The sequence below is a fragment of the Corvus brachyrhynchos genome, unplaced genomic scaffold (genome assembly GCF_000691975.1).
Source record: "Corvus brachyrhynchos isolate BGI_N302 unplaced genomic scaffold, ASM69197v1 scaffold101, whole genome shotgun sequence".
In the NCBI taxonomy this organism is placed as follows: Eukaryota; Metazoa; Chordata; class Aves; order Passeriformes; family Corvidae; genus Corvus; species Corvus brachyrhynchos.
In genome coordinates this window covers 7,743,379-7,757,919 of record NW_008237239.1, presented here as the reverse complement: position 1 = coordinate 7,757,919, position 14,541 = coordinate 7,743,379, and the positions used below count along the sequence as shown (strand labels likewise).

The 14,541-nt window shown below is 39.0% G+C and overlaps 1 protein-coding gene across 3 annotated transcripts in view; it reads right to left on the bottom strand.

Moving 5' to 3' along the window:
- Positions 1 to 14,541, bottom strand: part of PLPPR5 (phospholipid phosphatase related 5) — a 121,852-nt gene that overhangs the window by 62,409 nt on the left and 44,902 nt on the right. Inside the window, exon 1 of one of the 3 annotated variants that reach the window (XM_017729843.1) lies at positions 14,354 to 14,414. The exons of 1 other annotated variant lie outside the window; for it this stretch is intronic. In XM_017729843.1, coding sequence (XP_017585332.1) covers positions 14,354 to 14,362 — 9 coding nt within the window. In that variant the 5' untranslated portion in view covers positions 14,363 to 14,414. Of the gene's footprint in view, positions 1 to 14,353; positions 14,415 to 14,541 lie in introns of those variants that run through there. One more of the 3 variants, XM_017729845.1, reaches the window with a different exon arrangement.

Below are 14,541 nucleotides of genomic sequence, written 5' to 3'. Positions count from 1 at the left end.
TCCCTCCCCTCACGAGAGAGTCAGTAGCAATGTGAAGCAGAGCGATTGCTCAATTCTGTGAGACTTACACATGCACCAGCTGGGTCTCCCTTGGAGCTGGGAGAATTTTAGCTGTGACCCTGTCACTCTGGGCATTTTTAGCCCTGTCTTTGGTGCTCTAAAACACAGCAGCAGTTATCTGCATTCAGTTTGTGTTTATCCAAAGCAATGAACAAAAAAGTGCTTCATAAGCAAGCAAATATGGCATATGTTCTTGGAATTTCTCTCAGGAGGCTGAACTTATTTATCATGCAAATAGAAAATGGTGCTCTACTGTTGATCAATTTACTTTTATGAATCCAGGGCCAAACTCTGCTGTTCATATTCCTTTCAAATCTCTCTCAGGCAAGAGTCCCAGAGACTCCTTGACACTCCATTATACAGTTACATAATATAGCCATTAATATTGCATATGGAGATGTGCATGCACAGCTACTGCACGTTGGGACTATAGACTCAGTCCATTAAAGAGACACCAACATAGCACTTATTTATTATTTATTGAGTGCTAACAATACATTGAAGAAAAGGAAACAAGCTGTGAGCATTAAGGACCAATATGTGGCTGCTTTTCAGCTGTTACCTCAAGAATAAAAAGGGCCTAAGATTCCTCTTCTCCAGAATAGCATCAAAGGAGCAACATGCTCTTGATACTGTTGTGTAAGTACTGCAGATGTGTGTTGGCCAGTGTCAAAAGCTCTCAGTGCACTCAAATGGAGATGAACTCTAGAGCCTGAGATGTATCCCAAAGTTTTTTTTCCATAGCATGGAGATAAGCACTGGTCAGAGCCTGGAATACTCTTTACACACACAATACATGAAATTGCCTCTCCAGAGGTTGCTGCTATGAGTTTGGAGAAAGATGAGTGAGCCTGAATGAGACATCAAGAAGCCATCTGTGAGAGCACGGCTGAAATGCTACAAGCATCCCTATAAATATCTCTTGGTAAAGAACTAGTTCTGTTTTAATGATATAAAGTCTTTTTATGTAACTAGTTACTAGGCAGCCTATGAAACAGTTTCTCTGGCAGTACCCCACTGTATGCATTAGGCAGCCTGTCTCCCTTGAGCTGCTGTTCTGGGGGCATGCCTAACAACAACCTACAGGATCCCGTTCCAGACAAGCCTACCCTGCCACATATCATCACCAATCTGTCTCACTGCCAGACTAGGGTGTCATCTTCACAGCTGTGCTGGTTTGGGAAGAGACAGCAAGCACACACCTCCAGGAGGAGCTCTGGACAAGAGCATTTGGCTGAGCGGCAGCAGCTCCGAACGACGGCAGCATGAGAGCCAAAGGTGAACTTCACACTTGGCGGCTGTAGGCTGAATATCCTCACTTAGCACAGTGGATGCTAACCTGCTCTCAGATCCCGTTTGGATCAAAACTCACTCCATTTATACCTCCCCTCAACATGAGACAATTGCATTCATGTTTCTAGGGCAGGGTTTTCATAGAACCATAGAATCATTAAGGTTGGAAGAGACCTTTAAGAACATTAAGTCCAACCATCAGCCCAGCACTACGACTGTAACCCCTACCACCAACTCTCAGCTCCTGTAAAAGGGGTAGGAATTGGGCACCACAACCATGGCCATAACAGCAGAATGTTTTTACAAAAAAGTAGTCACTGCTCTGCATAGGGCCTAGAAATGTATTCTATGGGCAATTTCTAGGCATATCTACTGACTCATGTACTTCAGATGCACAAGTAGACCTCCTCTCAAGATGTGACATCAGCAGTGAGCTCTGGGAAACTTTAAACAACTTTCAATGTAAAAAGAGGCCTAGATTTTAATCACTTCCAATTTACTCAGAAACAGAAGAGGAAGTACTTGTGCTCATAGCTTGAATATGACTTCGAGGGATTTATTTAATACTGCATTTCTGTCACAGCCAGAAAAATTAACTCAAATATCCTTAGTTCTGAAATGGAGCTCCTGATTCTCACTATTTTGCTACTTCTATTATCCACAGTTGTCATCTGTATGTCTGTCTTCTGGCATTTTTGGTGAAAGGCAGTGCACTATACAAGTTCCAAGCAGATCTAAGATGCTACTGCATCATTACTAGCTGTCTGTTTCATTACAGGTTTCCCTGTAACTTAGGATTTATCTAGAAATACAAATGGCATATTCTGTTTCACTTGTCTCTGTCCATTTATGGGTGAAGTTCACCTATACCAAGGAAAAATTACTTACCAATAAATCAGGAGATGAAATATATGCTCTAAACTTAAAAAGAAAAAAATTTACAAATTCAAATAAAGCTCACTAGAACTATCAGTAGCACTCATGCGCCCCAGTGCAGTAAAAATGTAGTGGCTTGTGAGAAGGTAAACAGAGAATGTGTCTGGGGAACATGAAATTAGTCAAGGAAAAAGGAAATAAGGTCACTGTGCTGTGAAGAAAATCTTCACGGTAAGAAACCATTTTTATGTGCCAAATCTGTACAGTCTTCATAGAGGTAATGGAGGATAGAGAAGATTATGACATTTTAATGAAGAGAGAGGAAGAAAAACAAAGAATGATGATACTTTCCTCTGAGTAACTGACATTTCTATCTCCCATTTGTATCATATCTATGTATTTATCATCAATATCTATTTGTAAGGAGGGCGAATGCGCTGCATGAATATAAAGCAGGAGAGCTTAGAGTATGTGGGCTAAAGAGTATTTATACAAACTTTGATCAATTTTCTAAGGTGAACCAGCTGAGTAATTCCTGGAAGGTCCAGATTTCCTGCCCAGGTTAATAACCAACACATCGAAACACACAAATTGTTCTGGGCATGGCAGGAGCTGCCTGGGGAAGACTTTGGGACAGTCCAAAATTCCCACCGAGATAGTTCCTGTCCTAATTAGTCAAACAGCTGTGAAGGTGGCAAAGAATTCATTCAACCACTTTGTCTCATGTTAGTCCATTGTTTAAATTGTCCATGATTTTGTCTCTGCAGGTGGCCGGAGTGAGAGTTGCTGCAGCACCCAGTAGTGGTAGATTGGTGAGCACAAAGGCACAGCCCTGATACCCAGCTACACAAGAACTGTAGTTGCTGTGCAAAGTTGAGGAGTTTCAGACTTACTACTTACATTTCATGGCTCTCATTCCTTTTCCTGCTGAATGTCATTGGGGTGAGGAAAAAATGTAAAGTTAATATTTATAGCAATTGATACTCTACTTATGAAAACTGCTGTAAGTGAAGATCTTCCTTTTGATTTTTATCTGTGTTCCAGCTACCTCTCAGTTCCAGGTATATGCACAGAGACAGGTGCTTTTTCAAACACTACTCAGGCTTTCACAGATAAAAAAGTGTCCATTCTTACATCAGAAAGAATACTTACATGATCTAAAGCTGACAAAAATCATCAGAGAAAAATAGTGCAATAACCTGAACCATATTCATGGTGGAAATACTGAAATGTATATTCAGAACAATCTTTGGAGGAACAGAGTTCATCAAGTTATTCCATATATTCACACTATTATTCCTCTTTCTCCAAGAGGATTTATCTTACATTTTAAGGTTGGCGCTGCAGTAACTAAAAGTCTCTTTTCTCTGACATACATATTAGTTTTGATTCCAGGGTGTAAGGACAGAGGACAGACAGAGCAGTGGGAAGCTAACTCTGTGAACAGCAAAGGCATTCTTTGAATAACTGACAGAACAGAGATGAGTCTGGTATGTAATGTAACCTGAATATCAAACCAAACTACAGAATATCAAAGAACTTGTCTGCAGATAGGGCTGATAAAACAGAGAATTTCGTACACGAATGTCTATACCTTTTTCGTGTAAAATGCTAGGGAGTTTGTTCTCAGCCAAATATGTGATGTTTCCAAATTGCTTTTCTCTTACAAAAAAATACTGTAAAATGGAAACATAGGAATGATTATCCTTTCAGGCTTTAGATCTGCCAGAGAAATACATGAGGGGCATTTCTCTCCAACACAAGAGAGAGCTTATCTCTATATACATAACAGGAAAAAGGAACAGAAGAAACACAGCACACACTGATGGTAAAGATGCTGGGGGAGAGCTACTATTTAAGATAACTTGGATGCAGATCATACAGATAAAGACAGCATTTAGCGTATTTTCAAAAGCAAAGTGTGAAACCAATGACATATAAAACCTGCAGGAATAGGTTGCTATAAGCTGAGAGACACATGAGAGAAGAACAGTTGCAAATCACCCTGATTAGAGCAGGGAACGGCACACTTGGCTGCTTTTGCTACCTGAAAATTCATGAGTGCCACTAACTGGTGAACTTTAGTAATGAACTCAGATGCTCTTTCCCTCTGAAGCCCAGGGCATTTACTCTCTTTACCACTTCCTTGAAATAACCTTCCACCTCACAAGTGTATTAATCCACAGGCAACAAGGTCCCTGTAACATCTGCCAGGCTGTCAGTGATTGCCAACAGACAGCAACATCTGTGTCAAGAGTAAATGAAATATGGGGGAAAACGTCACCAGCAGACTGGAAGCAGTGCAATATATACCAACACAGTATTTTCCCCAGTGACTTCCACGTATGTCACACAAATGTTTTGTTTCTTCATTCCTTGCTGACCTTCTGATGGGTGTATCATTTGTGATGATATTGAGAGCTAAATTGTGCTCTCCTGTCTTGAAATTAAATAAAATTAATTTTTAAAAAACTGTAAAACAGTTAGAACAGCATAGAGTGACAATCTTATTACCATGAAAGATGAAAGCTAAGAATTAGAGAAACTATATCCCTCTCTTTCTTAGATTACTCATTATCTGAGGATTAACATTAGAAGGACCTGGAAGCCTGTCAAACACCAAATCAAAAGCTCCCACAGGAGTTCAGACAGTAAAAAGTGTTATCAGCAAGAAGAGGATTTTTGGGATTACGTTTGTAGCAACAGGATTAAGTTTTGCCCAACAAGCTGCAGTATCAGAAACAGCAAGGTCATTTTTCTGCTAAGAAGATGAGGGAAGAATGCACTTGTTTTGCAAGCAGGCAAATTAATGTGGGATTAACCAATGAAAGAGTTCCATAAAATTACTCCAGTTGTGAAATCAAGGCGAATCTTAATCCTATAGTTTTGTACTTTCAAAGGAGCCCACTGGAGTGAAAGAGCAAAATTCTGGTGCTGACGTAAAATTCTATCTACCATGGATGTGACAGCAACTCTCTACCATAATAACAGGAAGCCCTTGCCACTCAGAAGGCATCTACACAGACACCCTCCCACACAGGCAGCTGACTGTGGGAATCTCTGCAGAAATTCACTAGAATAGTTAGTGCAGTGTAACTGTCTGGAATAATATAGATCTTGGAATGGTTTTTTGTCTTCATTTTGCTCTCTGATTTAGAATCAAAATATTCAAATATGTGGAAAGTTATGTCTTAGTCTGCAGCTTGCTCTCCAGTCAGGAGAGGATTTACAAGGCAAGGCCAAATCAGCTGCAGTTCTCTGTGTACTACCAGTGGCCAGGGAGGTATGAATGACACCAGCCATGCAATGGGGTAGCAATATTGCACTTGTTTTTAACCCAATGGAACCAAGTCTTCAATCCTAAAAGCTCTGAACAAATAATTCACAAATAAAACATGCAAATTTAAAGGGATTTGTTTAAATTACACACTGGTGACACTAGAATTACTGCTGCCAAGAGTTCCTCACAGGAATGGCTGGAGTGCTGTGGAGGCAGTGAGTGAGTCAAGCTTGATTGATGTATCCATGGTTGTACCTACATAGGATAAGCATCTTTTGTCCCACAGTTCATTGCCTCACTCAATGCTCAGTTGAGTGTTTAGAGTCACTGAAGTACTTTCTGGCCAGACACACTTTCTCTGTTCTTTCCAGTTTGGGTATTCCTTATCTCAGCTCTGGGAGTGATCAGTCACAGCCACAGTCCAGCAGTGGATGTGGAGCTGGCCCACTGTGAGTAATGGGCATTGACCTGTCATCATCTGGAATCAGATATCAGACAGCTGCTGATAAAAATTATCTAGTTGATTAATGTACTTTTTCTGTGTCTTATTAACAGTATTATTAGAACAAAACTATAGCAGAGTGAGGCCACACTGTGGTTTCCTTAAATTTATTCAGTATTGACATTTCTGTTCTGATTTTTAAAATACTTTTAATTGCCAAATATTTAAATTTTGAGTAATGTTGATTAGTTATGAGTAGACATAAACATCGCACAATATTTTTTTTTGCAAGGATCAATTCCACCTTGTATTAATTAAAAGTTAGCTCACATGTCAGCCTGTGAAATTTACTATTTCTAAATATTTTTTGCAGAAATAGTTAATTGCACTAGTGTTCACCAGAAGTGCAAAGAATAAGCATAGAGTATATCATATATATATAAAAACTAATTTGTATTTAAGAATAGCTGCATTTCAAGTTGTCTTGAACAGCCAATCTGCAGAATTTCTGATGGTTTTTGGGGAGCTGGGCTGAATACACTGTAATGGTTTTCTTCCCAGCCTTTAGCTGCTGCTTTTCTTTCAACTGTATTCTAAAATACATTAAGTACTTTCCTCATGTGACTATCTAAGCAAATTCTGTATTGCCAAAAAGATGTGATACAACTACAGATGGGAGTAGGTATCATTCTCCTTTTTCAGGATCAAGGTGGTGCACAATGTCAGCAGTAGGAGAGTCTCTATGACACTGCTGCATAATAATTTATCAATTATTTCCCATTTAGAAAAATTTGATGGAGGCTGGCATGTATAAATCTCTATATGTTCTTCAGATTCCACTTTTTTCTTCTATTTCCTTCAGGCCAAATAGACTTAGACTCAGCTAATCTAAGACTAAAACTTGGCATTATTTCTGCTGAAATAAAATTCACTGACAGTTCTCAGCTTCTGCATAAGACCTAATTTGTGCATATTAATGTGTGAAAAAAGTCACAATTAAACTTCAAAGAACTCAGTCATGATAATCATCTTTATACTTTGTTAAAACTTCCTCCTAATCTCTGTTCACTAAAAAAAAAAAAAAAAAAAAAAAACCCGCCAAGTCACAGTAAATAATTTACGCAAAAAAAAGAAAGAAAAGAAAGAATGCAATTTTTTTTCATCAAGGAGGTTTAAGTATAGACCTGTAAGTGAAGGTATATGAGTTGGTGAGCTTTGTTCTGGGCCTGCCTGAATACCAAAACACTGCCTGCACTGGCCACCACATATGCTGAATCATTCAGATCCCTCAAATAAATTTACAGATTTCAAACTAAAAGTGAAAGAGGGCCTCTTTGTAGTCTTTACATCTTTTGCTGACAAATTATGTACTTTATGTGCAACTGGAATACGTCACTAAGGGTGGGTGGGAACTGCAGGATTTTCTATCTACTATCTAAAAGCATTTTCACAGGAGTATATAGCCATACTATAACTTTAGGCCAAGTAAACAGAAAATATAACCTCAATATGTGTTTGTGCTTTGGATCTAAGCATGAAAGACTCATTGTCTAAATATGTCATTGCAGCCAGTGATTCAGAAGTAGAATACTTCCATCTGGCAACAGATGATCAAGATGGATCTTATTTGCAGGAGAGTCTTCTGCTAGAAGAACTAGTCTTCACAATCTGCCTAATCAGATAAGCAGGGTCTTTCTAGTACTATTGCCATGAGAAATCGCACCAGAACTTTATCTCACAAGTTCAATCAACTTTGTATACACCTACACCCCTGCTTAATTAAACATCCTTCTATGTATCACAGCCACTTCTGCATTTCACTGCTAATTTTCTCATTGATAACATGTATTTTATATATGTAACAGCTGTACAGTTTTCCTAACATGTTAGTCGGTGCTATCTATCATTCAATATGCTGTGACGAGCTTAGCAGCAGCTGCCCTTATTGACCGAGGGATGCTTGCAGCTTCCTACTAGCATTTGCCAAGGATTTGCAAAGCCATCACCTCAGACTGAACCTACTGCATTGTTTCACACGTTTTCAGTCACTCATTCACAAGAGACAGTGTCTGTGGGAGCGACAGATGGCTGCTAACCAAGTTGGTCTATCCTACTTCCTCCCTCACCATAACCAGGTATGTGGTACCTGTCACTGACTTTCTTCTCTAAAGGTTTGTGGAAGAATATTCCAAAGCTCAACACACCCAAGTAAATTCAGTATTTACTCCTTACAAAAATCCAACAGATTCTGTTTCATGGTAACTAGGGGAAAAAAAAAAAAAGGTTACTTTCACTAAATTACTTGTTCTTTGGGAGTCATTCACTCAGCTCCAAAGAAAAGGGCTTAAACATCAGTTCTACTGGAAAGTTATGAGTCATCAGATAAGAGAAATCAGCTCTCCCATTTTTATGTGATATGGTAAACAAGAAAAGCACTGCAGAATTAATTCAGTGCTTGCTTTGGTCACAGAATCTGAAGTGGCTGTTGCCATGGGTACATAGAATCAAGTATTTAAAGGGGACTTGAGGACATGAAGGAGGAGAAATGACAACACATCATGGAAGATTCAAGAACGGTAGATGGCTGAAGAAAATGATTATCTGAAACACAGAGACACAGAAAAGAAAAGTAGCCATTCATGTGATGAATACAAGGTAAGAAGAAAGACACCTAATTGTACTATCAAGATGGAGAAATAAAAAGCAGGCACACCAAGAGGGAAAGAAGAGCAGCTGGGTCCATAAGAAGAGAAAGGGGCAAGGAAAATAAGCAGGATCATGAGGACAATGAATTGCATTATACAGAAAATCATAACAGAGATGAGAAATGGACAAAAATAAGGGATAAAGCATCATGGCATCCCGCAGTGGTAGGGAGGAGAAGAGAGATCCAGCAGGCAGGAATTGTGCAGCAAGATTGATTTATTTAATTATTTTACAAACTCTTTTATAGACTTTTTTCTTCATAGTCTAATTGGACAAAGGATCAGCCACCCCTTGGGGTGATTGGCTAAAATCCTAAAACATCCATTGTCAAAATATTTTTCTACCGTACTATAAACAAAGCTTTGTGAGGTCGCAGGTGTTCATAGTTTATAGAACTCTACTAATATCTTTCGTGAGAGAGAAAAATATCTCACCGGGCTGGAAAGAAGCAAGAAAAATTCTTGCTAGCAGCATATTTGTATCCACAATAAAGAAATAGCAGATAGAGGATAAGATGAGAAGCAGATTTACAACACAAAACCCAGGTATGTAGGAATGAACGAGGATTTTCACTGAAGAGTCTATGAGCAAGTCATCAAAGCTGATCTGGAGAAAAGCAAAGATGGTGTGGCAGGAGCAAGAATACTTGTCCTGAGCTACAAAAAGTTCTCATGGGAGAACAGAAGCATTCATTAATTCTACTTCATGCTGGTAAGTGTCACTGCTAAGTTTCATCAAGAACAGGATCAAAGAGCTGTCAGCTGGGAAACACTGACTTCTCTGGTCTTTAATGGAATTTTTCCAAACCCAGGAGAAGGAACATACATGAAATACAGGATTAAATAAACTTCAAGGTGACTCAATGCCTAATCTTAGAAGGAAGGGTTTAGATTGCTTGGCCACTCAATAGAGGACTTTTTTTCTGATGAGATATGTTAAGGAAGGGATTGTAAGCAGACACAAAAGATGACATTAAGTAGTGTCATCAAGTGAGTCAGTGACACAGCTGCTAAAATCTGACTTTTAAGATAAAGTAGCTAAAAAAACCCCAACAGTAAGCAACACCTGAAAAGTATTTGCATTAAGGTAAAGAACCTCTAGAGGGAAAGCTTGTTGAAATAGCAGTTGTGATGAAGATACCAGCATCAAAAAGAACTTGCTAGGCTAAAAAGGGATGTAAATCTAAATAAAGTGAAATGACATTTCTCAACTAAAGATGTAATAGATTCTAAAGAAATAAGAAGGGCTACTGTGGATGAAGCAGAATCCAAGTGGGCCAAATCAGTGTGTAAAAGCAGTTTACTGAGTAATGGCAAAATCATGCGATCACCACAACTGCCTGTTGGGTCTTTACCATAAGATCAGAAAATGTCCACGTAAGTGGTCTTGCCTCAAGGCACTTACTAGAAAATACAAGGCTTGTAGGCAGCTAACAAAGACTACTGTGACAATGGCAGTACTTGAAAATGTGCAATGACATAATTTCATTTGAATGAACCGCTGAAAGCTTTAGCATGCTCTGGAAGAACAACTGCGTGGGCAAAGAGGGATGCAGCCTAAAATGACTTCTATGCAATTAAGCATACAGCTCAAAATTTCACACACACTGGGTTGGAAACTGACCTTTTAAAAAGTTTTTGACTACGGATATAGCCACGATCCATCTTCAGTTTAGCTACAGCTGTGAGTTATATTTCTACTAGGCTTCTAGCTAACTGCCCTAAACAAAATGAATAAATGCTAAACGCCGCACAGTAAAAAAGAGTGTAAATGCACCCCACTGTCACAGACAGTCATAAATTTTTTCTGGTCTTGTCTTAACTAGCATTAATATAGTGTCTGTTCCTGAGGTCCAGATGCTATTGCAGTTAAAACAGTACAAGAAATAGATGGAAAGACAAATTAACATCTTGCTGCACATCTTTAAAAAGAATATATTATGAATAGACATTTATCAAGGTAGACAGCACTAGTAATAATAGAACAGGCAGTTACTACCTCACTGAAATCTGACAGCGACGTTTGAAGGACAACTCAAATTGTGATATTTGAAAGATTCTGGAAGAGGACTTAATGGCTCCTGATAAGGGCTTTTTTTTTATTTCTTTTTGTCATTCTTAGAAAGAAAAGACTAACGACCTTGCTTTTACTGTTGAAATGAATTGGACTTTTGGCCTTAATATGCAGAAAGACAGACCTCAAGATATTGCTATTTTCTGAACAAGTTTTTGGCTTTACTTTGGGGATATCACTTTTTTTGTGCATAATTTCAAATACTTGGTGATGCGATTACTTCAGATGTAATTCATACTTTTTAAAAACAGTCTTTGGAATTGTTTACATTGGTGTCCATCCAGACTTACTAGTTAGTGAAGTGCTAGCTTCAGCTGCCTTGAAAACCTGTTTCTTACTTATAGAGAAATTTAAAACAGATTTTCAAGTTGCTCAAAATGAGATTTCAAGTGACAATGGATTGGTCTCCTGGCACTTCAAACAGGTACATCAGAAAAATTTTGCAGAGTATACAGCAGTTAGGAATGGGCATGATGGATTAAAAAAGACTGGGAATAAGTACTGCTGACACCCCACGTCCACCAGGTGAGCCTGTCTCTGGGTAGTCTTACACTGGCTAATTTCTCACCAGTCTCACCAGTCAATCTCTACCAAGATGTCTCTCCATTTCAGTCTGAATAATTGCTTTCTTCAAACTATCCAAAGATACACAAATACGTAATTGATGATTTCCAAGAACAATGAGTTTTTCTAAGTATTTCTAATGTACATAAACCTCAGAGCAGATAGGTAGTAGAAAGCTAGTAGGAAGCTGAAGGTCATAATTCCTGTAAGGAGATCCCTTTGTGTTTGGATTTTATGAATGGTACACCAAGAGTGACACATATTAGGAAATATCTCTAGTAGAAGAAAAATTACATTGTCATTATTGATAATAAAATACATTGCCAAGGTTGTTTCCTTTCCAACATATTAGACCGTGTATCCTGGGGGAGTGGCTGGGCAAGAGGAAGTTGAAAACAGCCATGCTTTCCAAGTAGGCATTACTACAGGGAATGACACTTGGTTTAGAACCCCATATTCCTGTATTTCACACATACTTAGCACCCCTCAGTTTCATTATTGAAAGTCTTTTTCCAGGAAACTAAGGCATATGGCTTGAGAAAGATTTCACACAGAAGATCAAGATCTTTTAGCAATAGCTACCTAAGTGTAAATTTGAAAAAGAAGCTAGTACCTGCATCCTTTGTACTTCTATCCATTGCTGTTCTCTATACCTGTATCTCTTGATGTTCCCAATGCCTTTTGTTTCCTTCTGTGTCTGAACCATGACAAAGGTGCATCTGTTTCTCAGATGTCTCAGCTCTGGGCATACAAACTGCTTTGCTCTTCCATCACATAGGCCAAAGGCCATGTACTAATTTTCCATTGAGAATTCAGTTGTCATTGGGATGATGTGCTTTAGTTATGTCACTTTATTGACTGTTATTTTAGGTAGGAAAAAAATATTTCCGTAAGCACTTTAAGCTCTTCCTTTTCAGACTGTCTTATTAGATCCCATTCTGGGTGTCTAGCTTGGAGTGAGGGACTATGTTAGGCAGAAGGGCATTATAGCCATCTAGCAATACATCAATATAAATCAGGGACTTCAGCAGAAATGCTTTGGTCACTGGGGCATTTACTGGATTTGCGGTTTCCTTTTCTATTTTCAGAGAAAAAGGCTTTGTGAAAGGGAATTTTTGGTGGCTGGAGAATCTGGAGAATGAAATATGCTTTACCATTTTTCTCTGATAAATATTACTGAACACCTATTTAGTATTCTACATTTTTATAAAACTAATATTTTGAACCAAATCCTAATACTTCAGAGGTTTATCCAGCTGCCTTCAGTGGAACATTTTGTATAAAGGAAGCAAGTATTGTGTGGATCAACATCTGCAACATTTCCTTCAATTTTAGCTGTCAGTAGAAATTTAGAAACATTGGAAGCACTACGTAAGAAAGACCAAAGACCTACCTAGCTTTATATCTTTTCTGAAAAGCCACTGCTGCTCCAGAAAACATTTAGCTCCAATAACGTATTGTTTAGTAGAAGGATGAACTTCTTCCTATTCTGAGTAGCTGATCATTTTATGCCCCAAGGGTTAAACATTCTTAGTGCTGCAGTGCATTCAAATGTATGTAAAGTTCAGTACAAAAAAGCATGTATAGAACTGAACAGCTCTACTACAGAAAATCCAACTACTATCAAAATCCAAAAATCATTTGTGAGTTTGCAACTGTATATTAGAAGAAAAACCTACTTGAAGAAAATATGCAAATATAGATTAAAAAAAATCCAATATATTTCCTTCCAGTACACTTTATTCCCTGCTCACAAAGCCCTTGACATCAGCAAAAACATTACTGTTTACATCCTGCAAGCTTTGCACAGATTCATCCTGTTAGATGAACACCCTTAGAAATCAGACTCCATTTTTCCAGGGAATTTGTATCCAGTTTTGCTACAGCTGTGTGATGCTTTGGCTCCTTATTTACATACCAATCCATCACTCACTGCATACAAAAAGCATTTTGTACGCCGCACAAATACACATGTACCAGATTTCAGAAAAGGTAAAGTCTGTTGTATGTCCTACACTAAAGATTCTGAAGACACAGCAAGGCTGCATATCAACCTCTGCTCTGCAGAGCAATCTTTAGCTATAATTAGTCTTCCTAAATAATAATCAGCATTTCATCTATGTGAGTTCTTGTAATATATTCAATTCCCCAATGCATTAAAAAACATTTCACTGCATATTTCAATCTCTCGTTCATTTCTTCCTGAGGATAGATAATTTTAGGTAATTAAAAATATTAAAAATTATTGCCATCCTTAGCAACATCAGTTACTCGTTATGCCTGTTAAATCAACATTAATAGAACCAGGTACAAAGTAACAAGAGTCTTTAGGAAGTATCCATATGCATTAGGCCTTTATGTAAACAAACTACCTTACATGCTTTTAACGAAATTAAATGCTTCTGTTGAAGGAAAATAAGGTGCCCAAAGTATTTTAAAAAGGCAATGAAAGGAAAAGGCAGGGCATGGCAGAGCACTGGACTGAGCAGAGCCAGGATGATGGGCAGCATGGCGAGAGGCTGCTCTCAGTGGCTGTCTGCCCACATGCAGCTGCTGCCAAGAGTAAGAGGAATAATGGGATAAACACGGAAAGCTCTAATAGCATGTGACTGCTTCTACATTACATGAACTTACTGAGAAAATAAAAAAAAAAAGCCAAATATTTGAGGCTTTTTTTTGACTGAGCGAATTTGATGCATAGTCACTACTGAATGCACTGTGTCGATGCAATGGAAAATCCCAACAGGAATTGCTGGGGCCAACTGAAACAGGATTATGCACACATGACTGACAGTCCCTCACAGCCAAGTAAGGAGCAATGCAAATCACTGTTGATTGAGTTTTATAAATCAATTATTCTCAAAAGACAACAGACTTCTACCTCCTGTAGCAAAATTCCTGTTTGACTGCCCAGACTCCAGGGCTGGGAGTGTCTGTGGGCCTTGGTGTCACTCTTCTTGTGTCCCAGGCCCTGCCACCACCGCCCACGCTCGTCCCCAGCAGCCGCAACCCGGGCCCATCGCGCTTCGGGCAGCCCTGTCCGGGCCCCCTTGCCTCACCCTCGCCATCAGTCCGCACTGCACACGGATCCCCCGAACAACAGTCGGGAAGCTGGATAAAAATACTAACGACATATTCTTGCACCAAGAAAAGACATGAAGAGGACAGGAGCAGAGGCCGCCAAGACAAGAGGCGCAGCTGAGCGGGCGGAGCGCGGTGTGGCCGGCGCAGAGCGAGCGCAGCGCGC